Source organism: Rhamphochromis sp. 'chilingali' (genome assembly GCF_963969265.1).
Source record: "Rhamphochromis sp. 'chilingali' genome assembly, chromosome: 8".
In the NCBI taxonomy this organism is placed as follows: Eukaryota; Metazoa; Chordata; class Actinopteri; order Cichliformes; family Cichlidae; genus Rhamphochromis; species Rhamphochromis sp. 'chilingali'.
This window is the reverse complement of record NC_137935.1, coordinates 21,436,957-21,450,782: the sequence shown is the minus strand read 5'-3', so window position 1 is coordinate 21,450,782 and position 13,826 is coordinate 21,436,957. Positions and strand designations below refer to the sequence as shown.

The 13,826-nt window shown below is 38.3% G+C and overlaps 2 protein-coding genes across 3 annotated transcripts; one reads left to right on the top strand and one right to left on the bottom strand.

Moving 5' to 3' along the window:
- Nucleotides 1-1,894: 1,894 nt before the first annotated feature.
- bloc1s3 (biogenesis of lysosomal organelles complex-1, subunit 3) lies at nucleotides 1,895-4,699 on the bottom strand. Its single transcript, XM_080890069.1, has 5 exons — nucleotides 4,633-4,699; nucleotides 4,414-4,517; nucleotides 4,102-4,276; nucleotides 3,731-3,831; nucleotides 1,895-2,741 (listed from the first exon to the last, which is right to left on the bottom strand). Exons 2-5 carry the CDS (start codon nucleotides 4,513-4,515, stop codon nucleotides 2,556-2,558), a joined length of 564 nt encoding a protein of 187 aa, XP_080746195.1. The 5' UTR covers nucleotides 4,516-4,517; nucleotides 4,633-4,699; the 3' UTR covers nucleotides 1,895-2,555.
- Nucleotides 4,700-4,767: 68 nt separating this feature from the next.
- On the top strand, nucleotides 4,768-8,796 carry trappc6bl (trafficking protein particle complex subunit 6B, like). 2 transcript variants are annotated; one of them, XM_080888352.1, is made up of 8 exons: nucleotides 4,768-4,802; nucleotides 4,943-5,053; nucleotides 5,335-5,432; nucleotides 5,587-5,654; nucleotides 5,735-5,852; nucleotides 6,403-6,486; nucleotides 6,645-6,738; nucleotides 7,613-8,796. In XM_080888352.1, exons 3-8 carry the CDS (start codon nucleotides 5,337-5,339, stop codon nucleotides 7,645-7,647), a joined length of 495 nt encoding a protein of 164 aa, XP_080744478.1. In that variant the 5' UTR covers nucleotides 4,768-4,802; nucleotides 4,943-5,053; nucleotides 5,335-5,336; the 3' UTR covers nucleotides 7,648-8,796. The 2 variants fall into 2 exon arrangements, with proteins under 2 accessions (XP_080744478.1, XP_080744477.1); XM_080888351.1 differs by having other exon boundaries at nucleotides 4,785-5,053.
- The last annotated feature ends 5,030 nt before the right edge of the window (nucleotides 8,797-13,826 follow it).

Sequence of the window (13,826 nt, the reverse complement as noted above, 5' to 3'; positions counted from 1 at the left end):
GCGTGAAAAATGGAGCCCGGTTTGGAGCCAAGGGACGACAGAGGAAAGAGAACACCAGAAAGAAACACCAGAGAGGTAAAGTGCACAAAATTATGAGTATTTTATTTTCCCCAAAGGAAAGGTGACTTATGTTTATAAACTTTAAGAACAAAATATATTAAATAAATAAAAATTTTAACTCCTCAAGACTGTTTTTTTTTTAAGATATCACTTTTAAAAGACAGAGAAAGAAACTAAAGTGTGTGCTAATAGGCACCTGAGTGCAAATGACAGAATGTAATTGAATAGCTCATATGGGTCAAATAACTTACATGAGACATATTTATTATATTCAATACAAGTGGGACATAAAATGTGTACAGATACAAACCTACATGTGAACAAATCATAGATACAAAAAAAGAATATAATACTTCTTACTGCATGTCTAATAAAACAAACAAAAAAACTTAGATACAACTTTATCAAATGTAAAACTTTTCGGGACATGAAATGTGTCCAGATGTGGAGCTAATTACAAGGAACGGAATAGAACCGAATAGAAATGTTTTATTTGATCAGAGGTCTGGTTTGTGGCTGGTGTAATGCATGTGACAATGACGCCATCTGGTGGCTGATATATGTCACATCCAATAGAAATCTTGACTTTTCGTTGTGGGAGAAGAAGGTAAAATAAATACAGCTCAGCTCTATCAAAAATTTAACATCTTCCAAAATTAGTGCAGGAATTTAAAGTGTTACATTTTGGGTATAATTAAATCTAAGTCCAGACTTCTGAGGCAGAAGAGCTCCTACTCCTCCTTCAGGCTGATTCAACCTCGCTGCCATAATGAATGCTTCAGGAAATCATTCCTGCTGTTCTCTATAAATCTGTATAATAACTCTTTATTCTGATTGGTGAACAGCTGTCAAGCATCGGATCCCAAACATAATTTTGTATTATACCTTCATGGAGCTGTTTGTCATAGATTTATAGTGTACAAATTATTTATTATTCAATTTGCACTTCTCTCTTACACAGTGCTAGCTGTTTACTGTTTTTAAGTAACTTTATTTTTTCATTCTGCGTTTTTTACAACTGTTGTAAATATGTAAATTCCTGCGCTATCTCATAGTATAAGACCCTTACTGGTAGATTCTATTCTATAGATAGATGGCCTACAATCTGTCAAAAATAAGTCCAACATATCTCTTATTAATGATGATTGAGCCAGAGAGAACATCCCAAACACAAAGTAGAAGCTGCAATCGGTTTTTGGCAAAGTGACTTTTATATCTTTTATTTATCTGGGTAAAAAGTCTCTTTAAGGACTATATTAATGATAATGTGGGTACAATAATGCAGAGATAAAAAAAAATACTTCCAAAACAGATCATTTGTTTATTATATATATATAACCCCATTCATAAATCCTCTTCAATACAGTCAACTGACTAATAGCAGTAAATATATTAAACATAAAAACCCCACACATACCTGTGCTTTCCCTACTCTGTTTCCATTCTGCACAGCGGCGACTCACTTTACTGTACATCTCTGTCTTTCAGGTGTCGGACGATCTTGTATGTGCAAATCATCAGTCAGTAATGTGCAAGGTTGACCCCGATCACCTGCTCGGCCTTGTGGGCATTGTGGGCACAGTGCTCAACCTGCTGGTTGTGGTGTTAGTGTACATCTACACCCCTGTCTGATGCAACTACAAACACACCAAACAGAAGGATTTATAGCTCTTGCAAGAGTCCTGTCTTTTGATAATGTTTGTGTTACATTATTGATATTAAGGAGAATAATTTACTGGTAATCACTTATATAAAGCCGCAGCTGTAATTACAGAAGTTCAATTGCACAAAGTGACAGATGTTCCGCATATGATCTTTCTTTGCAAATTGCGTCTGCAATGTTACCACTTTATTTCCAGATTCATTAAGAATTGTAGAGAATTACACTGCAATTATTAGAAAATCAACAGGATCAAAGAACATTGCTTTTATACTGTATGGATGTTTCCTGCTTGTTTGATGTGGTTTTGTAAACTGAATTTTGCAAATAAATTTGTCTTTGCACACCAACAGAGCAGTATTCTGGTGTATATTTGCATTTATTTTTTGAAGCAAACATTCATATTTTATATACACAGGAAGAAATAACCCAATTTTTTATTTATAGCTGCAAGCCTACTTCTTTGACCCATCACAGAGGACTGGCAAACAGCAGGGAAAGAACAGGATGTGCCTCATAAAAAAATCATCAAATAGTGACATAAAAACAGTGTTGGAGGGAACAAGTGGATCCTCTCCAGTTCTATGTAAAATATAAATCCAAGTGTAACTCTGCAAATCAAGAAATGACAGAACTATCGTAACTCCATTAACGAGGACGGCTAGCATTAGAACAGGTGTAGTGTGTGATTGTTAAATCCATGTATGTACACGTACTGCATTTTTTAGATAAAGAAGCCAGCGTGTTATTTTGTCCAGCTCACTCTGGTATTCGGAGAAAATATACCCATAACAATGATCAAACATCACAATATGTTTGTTTTGAAAGAAACAATTTAAGGTGCAGGAGCAGTAGAATTATTTAAATGATTAATGTTTATATCAGGCAATATCTGATAGCTGGTGATGATGTCAATCTTTTCAGAAACAGCCTTCAGGTCGTCCAGGATTAATCTGATGCTGTGGGACGCGTTGATGATGGCGCTCTGCGATGCATTCAGCTGTGATGTTGCACTGCGCACCTTTCACATAAAAAAAAGAAAAAGCCAGATAACTTAATATTCTGAATTTGCAGAATCTATGTAATCAGCGAGTTAACTACTAGTCAGACAAAATATTTACATCTGTTCTACTTTTTATCATTTGAAGTATCACTGTATTATCCACGGGAGACCGTCCTCTCTCCCTTTCTCTTCGCCCTACTTCACAGACATCTACTACCTTCAGAAATTTTCTGATAACTCTACAGTAGTAGGATGTATGGGTAATAGACGGCAATGAGGAAGAGTACAGAACTGAAGAACCTTGTGACGTCGTGTAAGCAAAACCATCTGCAACTTACCTTTGCAAACAACCCTATTCCCCTTCATAGGGTCTGTGCCGAAACAGTAGAGGATGACCAACACCACGGTGCTCACATTGTCAATTAATCGGACAGAAGCCATTTCTATTTTCTCAGACGATTGAGGCCCTTTAACATCTACTGGACAAAGCTCAGGATATTTTATAAGTCTGTGGTGGCCAGTGACATCCTCTATTCTGTGGTGTGATGCAGAGTTGGTTTGAGGGTAGCGGATAATGACGGACTCAGTAAATGGATCCACCAAGACAGTAATGTTCTGAGTGTGGAGACTCTCTGATACAGGTTTTAGAAAAAAACCAGGAGGGCAGGCCAAGTTAAAGTCAATAATGGACAGTCTTTTAGCACCCTCTACATATCGCGCTTGAAGAGTCACAGGAGCATGTTCAGTAAAATACACTTTTAAGCATTATGCACCACAGAACTCCATAGGAAGTCCTTTCAACTTGTGACCATCATCCTTCATAACTTTTCCTTATGAGATTTGGACTAGTTTCACTTCTAATGTCTTCTGTAAACTGTATATAGCATTATTTGATATTTGGAATATTTGAAAAATGAAGTTTTACTTGTTTTACTTGTCTAAATACATATCCCCGCGACCCTGAAAAGGATAAGCGGAAGCGAATGGATGGATAAATATCAACCTACCTCCCTGCTGGCACTGCCATAGACTTGTTGTAGTGTCTGTCCCACATCAGCATACAGTCGGCTGTTAGACTCCTGCAGCTTTTGTTGTAACAGGGTCTCACCTGAAAACAGAATTATGTGCTGAAGTTACTCAGAGCAAAACTAGATTGGTCTTTAAGTTCACTTTTAAATTTGTGACGAGACACTGTAAAGGCCCACTTCCAAATCCCCTCAAAACTGTCAAACACATCTCAGTGTTGTTAAAACAAAGCCGATACATATGAGACAACCTTGAAATTGTTAACTAGTAAGAAAAGACTAGTATGCATAGTCTTGGATTGGGTTGGCCGTACTTTCACACAATAAGCACTGGAGTTTTTATTCATCTTTACCGTGTGGCCTGTGTGAGGGGCTCGGTCTGTCTTCCACTATGGAGTGCATGTCAGGGTGGTCTCTAACTACAATTAGAGGAGGGAGGTCTCTCTTTAATATCTGAGCGCTGTCATGGGTCCCAGGAGCCTGCTCCGGGTCACCCTCGCTGTCCGTTTCAGACGCCTCCCCTGGAACCTGAAAGCATCCATAAAAAAGATACAAAAAATAAATTAAAATGTAGATTCATGGCTGAATCTAAATTTTAAGTCACTGGCTGAAGTGCATAAATCACTCTCAAAACCACGCATACAGGATAACGCATGCAGGACAACCTTGGCTCCGACCGAGGGAGTCAGAGAGGTGATGTAGACTTCATCATCGGAGTCTGTTTCAGACGCTTCGCCCTGGACCACTATCGGGTACCTGCCGGCCATGACTGCGAAAACATAAACAACATCTTACTTCAGGTTTATTCAGCTAGAAATAGCAATGCCATTAAATGTGTCTTATATAATGCAGACTTCATTGAAATGAAAATAAAAGTCACAAACCTTCCCTGAAAGACCAAAACACAAATCACATGAGCAACAAGGAAGTAGCAACGGACGTTTCATGCCTATTGGACATTCAAGACATGACGTTTCAGCCCAGAATAGGATGATAGCGCTCACGAGTCTGTTTGTACATCACACCGGCGTACGTCGAAAGTTAGCGCCGGCTGGTAATAGCTTTCGGAGAAGCTGGACGTTTGTTATTACATATTACACGAAAACAACTGTTTTGTTTTATTAATAACAATTTTATCACACAATTTTGGTTGTTGTGGCACATGAAATACATATGTTTTCTCCATGTTACCAGTTTTAGGTTAGAAACTCCTAACTCCGCGTGTGTACAACTTAAGGAATGAGCTGGCCGTTATATCGAGCGCCAACCAGGAAGCAGACTTCGTGCGCTACAGTCACTTTACAGGTACTGTCAATTTACAATTTCAGCTGGTTTAATTTAGATTAAAGAAATGTATGACATACGTTAATATGATACCTCCTTCTCCAGAACTTTCCATATACGGGAGTAATAAAAAATAGTTATTTTTTAGCGTGGGGGGCAGTGTTAGTGAACCGTACTAGCTGTTTGGCGCTAACCATCTTAGCTTCCGTTAAGCTGCTGCTCGGTATTTTCATATTTATTGCTGGTTTTGTCTGTTGGAGCACATTTAAGCCATCGGACTGTCACTATTGTGTGTTCACCAGGGATGGCGGACGAGACTCTGTTTGAATTTCTCCACATGGAGATCGTGTCACATGTTTACAAGGAGCAGCAATCCAGCAAAGGAACCATGGACAACAAGGTGTGTTAAGGAGTTGCCTATAATGTCATGTAGTAAAACAATTTTTTCCGGTTTTAGAACACAGCTCCCCCTTATATTATAATATTGTGACGTCATGTTCACAGTTTTACATGATATACTGTTCAAATTAATCGCTTGCATTTTATCTTTTTAGGACAGAGCAGTCTGTGTTTCTGTCCTGGAAGGTATGGGCTTCAGAGTGGGACAAGGACTTATTGAGAGGTAAGTCACACATGTAAATGCTGAGTTAAGTGGAGTCTTCCTTTATAGTGAGTGTCTCATCACTTGTTTGCTCTTTCTAGGTTGACCAGGGACTCTCCCAGCTTTAAGGATGAATTGGATATAATGAAATTTATCTGTAAAGACTTCTGGACTAAGGTGTTTAGGAGACAGGTGGACAACCTCAGAACAAATCATCAGGTAAAATGTTACACCATGCAGTATGTTACTACCAAATTAGTAAGTAGGTTTTGTGTAGTGTTTGTTCAAGCTTCAGTTATATATCCTGTAACAGACGTTTTTGGCCTTCACAACAGGAAATTTGATCTCTTGTGAAACAGAGACTTTGCAATGCATCACTGTTTGTAGTGGATGATTACTGTGATGAAGAACATAAACGTCTCTAAAAGGTTTAGTGTCAAAGTTGACTTAAACGTGTCCTGTTGATTTTTCTTGTAAATAAACAAAAGCGCTTGAGAGTTAACAAAGGCCTTAGATGGATTTCTTTCTCTGAAAAATTCTGTATCTTTTACTTTCATGTCTATCCGCTATTGTTGCAACTTTAAAACCCTAAACATTGAACATTTTGTTACAGTGCAGTTTTCTGTTGGGTCCTTGTATTCATATGGATGTTAAATTGAACTCTTAAATCTTAGGAACCTTTCCCAGCAATCAGGAAATACAATCACATGTATTGCTGGTTAAAATGAGTTATCTTTTAATATAATGTCTTGTTTATTTTCCACACCAGGGGACCTATGTTCTGCAGGATAACAAGTTTAATTTGCTGACCCAGCTGTCCAATGGAAAGCAGTACCTTGATCAGGCTCCTAAGGTTAGAATAGTCACAGACACACTCATGTTCCTGCATTCCTAAAGACTACATATAGAACAAGTATCACTAGGTGCTTAAGGGTTTGTATTTTGGCATACAGCCAACAAAACCTGAATGTCATAATGCAATAGAGACTAATTTGTGCGTGTGTGTCTCAGTACCTTGCTTTTTCATGTGGTGTGGTGAGAGGAGCCCTATCTAATCTGGGTTTGGAGAGTGTGGTAACAGCTGAGGTCTCCGTCATGCCATCCTGTAAGTGCTTTGTGAAAACATAATTATTTTACTGTAAGGAAAAGTTAGTCAGACTAACATGCTTATTACCTTTCAGTCAACCATTGTTACTGTACTTGTGAGCTTCTGTTAGGTCTGGTTTAATTAGATTTATAATGTACACATAACTAGCAGTTCTAGTCTTGAGCTACCCCTCATTTCTTCATATTTTGCTTGGAAAATGGGAAATAGCTGCAGCAAAACCTGTGCAAACATACATGGAAATAAAGCGAAAACACAGTTTGTGCAGTAGCAAAGTCAAAGTTTGGTATGACCAACTCTTTTAGGCAAGCTTGCTTGTAACTTCTTTATGTAAGTAGTCTCCAGGAATAGTTCTCCAGGCTTCTTGAAAGACATTCAAAACTCAAGGGGGAGATACTACCAGCTGGTGATGTGTGAATTAAAAATGTTTATTTTTTATTTTTATTTTTTTATGTCAAACTGTGTTATTTTGAACACTTTTTTGTAGATTAAGCCAAAGAAACTGGATTAAATTGAGTTTTTACGACAGCCTGCTAGTAACAGAGTGTCGAATAATACAATTTCAAGTCTTTCCCAAGCTGTTATGTGTAGACACAACACAGATTCATCTGTTGAGTTAGGTGCTATTTTTATGCTTGAATGAGTCACAGGTCACTTTTAAGTAGCTTAACAAACAAAAAACATTCCTTTGTAAGATCTTGAGAAAACCCGGGGCAACTATATTGTGCAAGACAACTTCAAAAGATTACAAGAAAGTCTGTCTAATTGGAAGGAAAATATAAAGAAATGAGGAGTGGCTCAAGACTTTTGCATAGTCCTGTACCTTAAAGGACAGTACAGATGGATAATATTTTATGCATTTTTATCTTCTCAGGTAAGTTTCAGGTGGTCATCCAGAAGTTGCCCTAATCTTCTGCCCACATGGTGCCAAAAGAGAAAATAATGGTTCCTGTTTTCCCACTGATGAGTGAAGCCATAAAGCGAATCAAACATCCACAAAAGGGTCCAGCAGGACTGCTGACGTTCTGCTGACCACCAGGTACAACTGATTGGTAAAAACAGGTAGCCAGGGCTCAAATATAAATCCTTTTGGATACTGATTCTGGTTTTGAAGGTTTTTGCTTATTTTACATTCTCAACTCAAGTTATTTTTTTATCTGCTAAGCACTGGCTTCCAACTGAATACTATGAAGTTAAAGTGAATGTGTAGTTATTAACAGGATATGTATTCTTTGTAATGTGTTGCAGTGCTTAGTCTGAAAATTGGAAAAAGTTTAAAAAACAAAAATACTACAGGAGGACAATCCGCATAAGTCAAGAGAAAACATCTTTGTGGATGGCATTTAATGCAATCTTTTTCAGCATCCATTCCATTGGTGGCTAATGAACCTTTGCAAATCATTACATCTGGCTGATTGCATTCATTATTCAGTGCTTACTGTTCTTTACAGAAAAAGCTGTATCCAATTCCTGGTGCTTCGCTCTGGTTTTTAGTTTTGACTTCAGGAGAGAAGTCTTTCATGTAGTAGTGGGAATCACTTAGACTTTTTCTAAGGCAAAATGCAAATCTAGAATAATACACTGGTAGAAATATTTGAGTTTCTTCAAGTTATGTGAATGTAATACGTTTCTAGAACAATAATTTGTACAATTTTTCCAAGTGGAATGATACGAGCTTATTTGTTGTTCTATGTAGTGGTCTCACATTTAAGAGTGGAGTAGACTTGAATGTATTTCTATGTTATTTTTCATCATGATGGATGTGTTTTCTCTTGTTAGAGCATTGATATTTAAATGTGACATTTTTCCTGGAATTTAGTAAGTAAGCTGTAAAACATGTTGGGGTTTACAATGAAAGTTAATCATACAGTTGTCAGGCAGTTGGATAATATTTATTATTTATTCTTTTTTTCCCCCCCGACTAAACCACTTTGTTGAATGGATTTAAAATGCTGTGACAAGAAAACAACAAAACAAGGTTTGTTAAACATAAAATGTAAGACCATAAAATGATCACTTCTCTGGGAAAGGCTGTTACTGTTGCTGCCACTAGGGGGACACATACAGCTGTTATCTGGTTGTTCAGTCTGATGTCACTAGCCGTGTCTGGGCCTAAACTCCGCTGCAGGTCCATATATCAAACGATCACTATGGCATTACTGAGAGTTGAAAAACTGTCTAAAGTCTTTCATCTTTAATAAATTGATCAGCGTTCTGCTCTACCAGGTGTAACAATTGAGTTTAACATCTAGGCATCCATAAAAATGGAATTTATGACATTTAACAGAGTTAAAGTTAGCAGGAAGTTAGCTCGCTAGCTTCTATCTAAATACAATATAGCATGTCCTGACTGCGGGGTTTTGGAAACAAATGAAAACGTACAGCTCTGCTATCACTTCCAACATAAATGAAAACAGAAAGCTAAAACAGCTGTGACGTTTGTAGGGTTACTGAAGTTGGGCTAGCTGGTATATAATGATTTGCTACGTGACCGCTAGCGACTCAGCTATGTTAGCATAATATAAACAAGCTAACTTTTTTTCCACTCGATAAAAGTTAACGTGAGTGTTCTCGGTGGTCAGGAACAAATGTAATCGCATGGCAGGATGCTGTAAAAGGACCAAACTTCAGCCAGGAGAACAACTGAGATAATCCATCCACAATACGAGGTTAGTCATTCATATACTGCTGCATGGGCTGGGCTGTAGTTACATCCTAAGGTTTTAAAAACTGAGCTTAAATAAATGATTAGCGGTAATAAAAGCCGAGGGAGGTCAACAGTGATCACTGACTGTTTTAGGAGCTTTTTGAGATTATATAGAAGAAAATACATAACATTAAACATGTTAACAACACAAAAGCCATATTAAACGCAGACTACTTTAGGCCCGGAAGTAGGATTCGTCACGTCATCACTTAACAATCGGATTACAATATGTCTGATACTTTGAGTTTAAATTCACCATGTTGTTGAGGTATGTCCAGAATCTTGTTGTCCGTTCTGTCTTTTTCAAGTAATTTCTTCAGATTTGGCTATGCAGACCCCCCCAAGTGTTGAGGTCATCACAGTTACTTTCATCAGTTCTTCAAATAACATTGGTGTAATTATTCCATGATACCTGACCCATACATAAATTTAGTTCTTTTTTTTTTTTCTTTTTTAATTTATGATAGAAAACATTTGAACATTTCCATTTAAGAAAAAAAAAAAAAGACTTGAAGTTGACAATTACAGCTTATATCAAGGCTTTTTCATGTGAAAGGTAAAAGAAAAAGATAGGAAGTGGTTTTACTCTGCTCTACTTCTTAAGCATTAAGATTAGTCTATACTTTTAATAACAAAAAGATCAACCTTAACTTGAAGCCTTGTTTGCCTATACCTCCAAGGTTGGTCAAAACACAAGTTGGTACAGTTTTTGATATGGCACAACACTGACATTATTGCACATGTTGTGGTTTTCATCTGGTTCTGTTTCTGTCTCCAATCTAAGGAAAATACCTCCTGTTGTGTTCCAGTATTTCACTGCCTTTGGTGGGAAAATTTTACTCAATAAAGGTCTTTACATACAACTTTGTTTCCCTTCGGTGTGTCTGGCTCAAGCTTGGGCTTTCAGAGGTTGTAGTGTTGATTCTAATTTCCACAACTGTTCATACTGCTGTGACAGCAGTTATTATTCTGGAAAAACATCTGGTCTGATGAGTCTCAGTTTCTGCTGTAACATTTAGATGGTAGTGCTGGAATTTGGCATGAAAGCATGGATCCATCCTGCCTTATATTATTGGTTCAGTATGTTTGTAGCGTAGTAATGTTGTTAAGATCTTTAAATCATCTTAAACTCAAATTGTACTCAAATGGCCTCCACATTGCCCAGATTTCAAACCAATAGAGCACCTTTGGGATGTGTTAGGACAAGAGATTTATGTAATGAATGTGCACATCTGCAGCAGCAGTGTGATGCTATCATGTCAACATGCAGTGAACTCTCTGGAATGTTTTCACCACCTTCCTGAATCTATGCTATTAAGAATTAAGGCTAACGGGGGTCTAACCCAGTACTAATAAGGTGTAACTAATGAGTTGGCCAGTGAGCGTATGTTCTTGACTCTCTTGTCTTTGGCACTTGTAACTGGGTTATCTTCTTATTTTGGAGGCCCTAAAGATAAGGGTACTTGAATGAGCTTAAAATTCCAAAAAATAAAAAGCTAAATAAGGTCACTGCTTATAAGTATGCTGCCTTTCGACCCTTGCTGTGCATCTTAGGTAATAGCAACCTGAGTGAAGGGCTGGACGTGAAAGAAAAAAAACAGACATTGAGTTAGATGTCTGCATAAATGTGTAGCATCTGCCTACTGCCCACTCTTTTGCCTATTTGTTGCAACTCATTAAACACTTAGTCCAAATACCATTTGGAAAGAAGGGGGGAGCAGAAGGATGGATTAGAGAAAAAAAAAAGACTAGGAGGGGGTCGAATTGTAGAAAGTTGAAGGAGACAGAGAGTGGGCTTTAGGAAAATTAGATGGAGAGAGAATGAAGAGCCTCAACAGGAGGCTGAAGGGTGAAAAGTGGAAAGGAGAAGTTTATTAGAGGCTGAGGGAGGCAGAAAAGAGAAAGATGGAGGGGGCGTGATGATGAGGAGAGGAAAGAGTGAGCGTGAGAGAAGTACCTTGCGTCTGTACATAAATGCCTGAAACAATAAGGAGTGAGGGAATCTGAGACTGGCTCTCAGGACGGTGAGCAACAGCCGTTTTGTGCCGCGCCACACGGCTTGGCCTCCCTTCCTCCTGCTCTACCTCGCATCACAATGTCACCAAATGCGGTCACAAAGAAGAACGGTGAATGCGAGCGGAAGAAAAGGAGGGGGTGTGTTCATGGCTGGAGAAAAGAAAGGTGTTGGGGGGGGTGTGCAAGTTAAACCAGCATTCGTATTCCTAAACTGATGACTTGCTACAATTCAGCTACACTGTCCACACAAACCGACTGAAGTCTTTTGTTGTGTGAGAAGCTGCGAGAGAACCTGTTTCAGTTTATTTGAAATAAGTACAAGAAAACTAAAACATCACCAGCTGCAATTTAAAATCTGTGTTTAACTCCCTAAAATGTGTACTATGTATTGATTCAAAGTCAAATATGGTTCAAAGCAATCTAAGTAAGCTGTGTCACTTCCATGCGTCCACAAAGAAGTGTGAAGGTATTTTTTTCTGTTTTTATTATTATTATCATTACATCTCACAAACGCAAAAGGCCGCGTTTTACTTCATCTGAGAAACCTAAAAACATATGTTGCTGCTTTTAATCTGTATGATCTCACATGATGACACCCGCTTTCATCCTCTCATACTGCCCTCCCTTTATTTTCTTCATCTCCACTTTTCTTCTTCCCCTTTTATCACTTTTCTGTCGTCACACCAGCGCATTCAACTTCCTCCACTCAAGCATGGTATGAGTAAGACTCTCACAGCCATATGTTGACCTGCGGTGGACCTGAATACAGCCATCTGCCTGTCTTTCCTATGTCCCACAGGGCAACCGGGAGAATATCTATAGAACACAATGCCTACACACACACACAGCAGATGCATGCCTCTAAACCCTTCACGGCCACTAATCACTACCAGATAGCCGGCCCATCTCATGTTAAGTGACAAAATAATAGCCCTTGTGTGTGTGCATGACAGAGAGATTCCTTGAGTATCAGGGGTGAGTAGGCATCTTAAGCCCTGAAATCATATTTTAATTTTTTTAATCAAGCCTGCCTTTTTGTAAAGTGTTTTTGTCAGATTGTCTCATATCAGGAACTGTTGCATTGCACTCCAATTATACTGGTATAGAGGGGGCAGGAGGTGAAAAGGAAGGGAGATGTAAGTAACCACAAAGTGAGGGATGTGGGATGGAATCAGGGAAGGCAGAAAGGAAATAAGCGGAAACTGAAGATTGGTAAGATTAAACCCCAAACAAAAGACATCTCATCTTTACATGAAATTTTAGTGACACTGCTCCACACTCCCACATTCACACCCCACTGTCGTATTACCCTCGACCGCAGTGGCCGGGACAGCCATGACTGCACTGCCAAACTCGCTTAAATCCATTTTGATTTGCAAATTTGCTGCCAGAAACACACTGCTGCACCTGAACTTCGAGGATGCGAGAGACCACAGTGCTTTCCTCATTTTTAACCCCGAGACTTCGCTTCAGACTCCAGCAGCCACTGAGTTTTTAAAATCCACAAGTATCACTTTTCCCTTTAAGAAGCGAAGGCTAAGCTTTGTAGGGAAAATAAAAAGCCAAGACTTTTCCTGGATTTCAAAGGCTCTCATCAGTATTGCTTTCACACTCTTCACCTTGAGACTGCATCACAGAATACTTCTTAATCCTGGAAGTATAGGGAATACTTGTGTAGTGTAAACTACTGCATGAATACTTTAAAGGTTAGCCATCTAGAGGAAATAAACTTGAGATGAGCTTCATGAATGAGGTTTAGAGCTCAAATGGAATTATTTTATTGTATAGATACGGTTAACCTCAACGGCACAGGTCACTGGGGAAATGTGATAAACGAAAAGCAGAAATGACAGTTCACTGGTTTCCTGCACCTAAAACCTTACATCCTGTGAGCCTTTTTGCCAACGCTACATTAACGCCAGCATAGCATATATTAAACCCCCCCCTCCCTTTTAAACATCTGCATTATTCAATAAAAGCAGTTTGCACATCAAATGTTAAAATCTTCACTTTTTACCTGCAGGTGGCAAACAGAAGTCAAAGAAAGACAGTTAAAAAAAACAAAACAAACTCCTTTATTTCCAGTACAAAAAAGCAAAATATATTAAACTTGATGCAAGCATTAACAACTCAAAAGTCCTCTATAAATATGTTAAAAATAAATTAAAGAAATTAATTTACTAAAGATCATCTTTACCACTAAACAGGCATTAAACACGCTGATGAAAAAGGTTTTTTTGTTTTTAAATAGACCAACTACATCATTAACACAAGAAAAAACAATAAACAGCCAAGTAACATTTTCTAAAACACTAAGCACACATACCTCTAACCCTACAGTAGGCTGACTCTAGCTTCGTAAGGC

What these genes read in the sequence shown, in the direction of transcription:
- trappc6bl (XM_080888352.1), top strand. Translation starts at nt 5,337, where the DNA reads ATGGCGGACGAGACTCTGTTTGAATTTCTCCACATGGAGATCGTGTCA. An exon ending in ACCTCAGAACAAATCATCAG is followed by an intron (nt 5,853 to 6,402) that starts GTAAAATGTTAC and finishes TTTCCACACCAG; the next exon opens with GGGACCTATGTTCTGCAGGA. An exon ending in GGTCTCCGTCATGCCATCCT is followed by an intron (nt 6,739 to 7,612) that starts GTAAGTGCTTTG and finishes TTATCTTCTCAG; the next exon opens with GTAAGTTTCAGGTGGTCATC.
- bloc1s3 (XM_080890069.1), bottom strand. Translation starts at nt 4,515, where the DNA reads ATGGCCGGCAGGTACCCGATAGTGGTCCAGGGCGAAGCGTCTGAAACA. An exon ending in CTCCCTCGGTCGGAGCCAAG is followed by an intron (nt 4,277 to 4,413) that starts GTTGTCCTGCAT and finishes GGATGCTTTCAG; the next exon opens with GTTCCAGGGGAGGCGTCTGA. An exon ending in CCCCTCACACAGGCCACACG is followed by an intron (nt 3,832 to 4,101) that starts GTAAAGATGAAT and finishes TTCTGTTTTCAG; the next exon opens with GTGAGACCCTGTTACAACAA.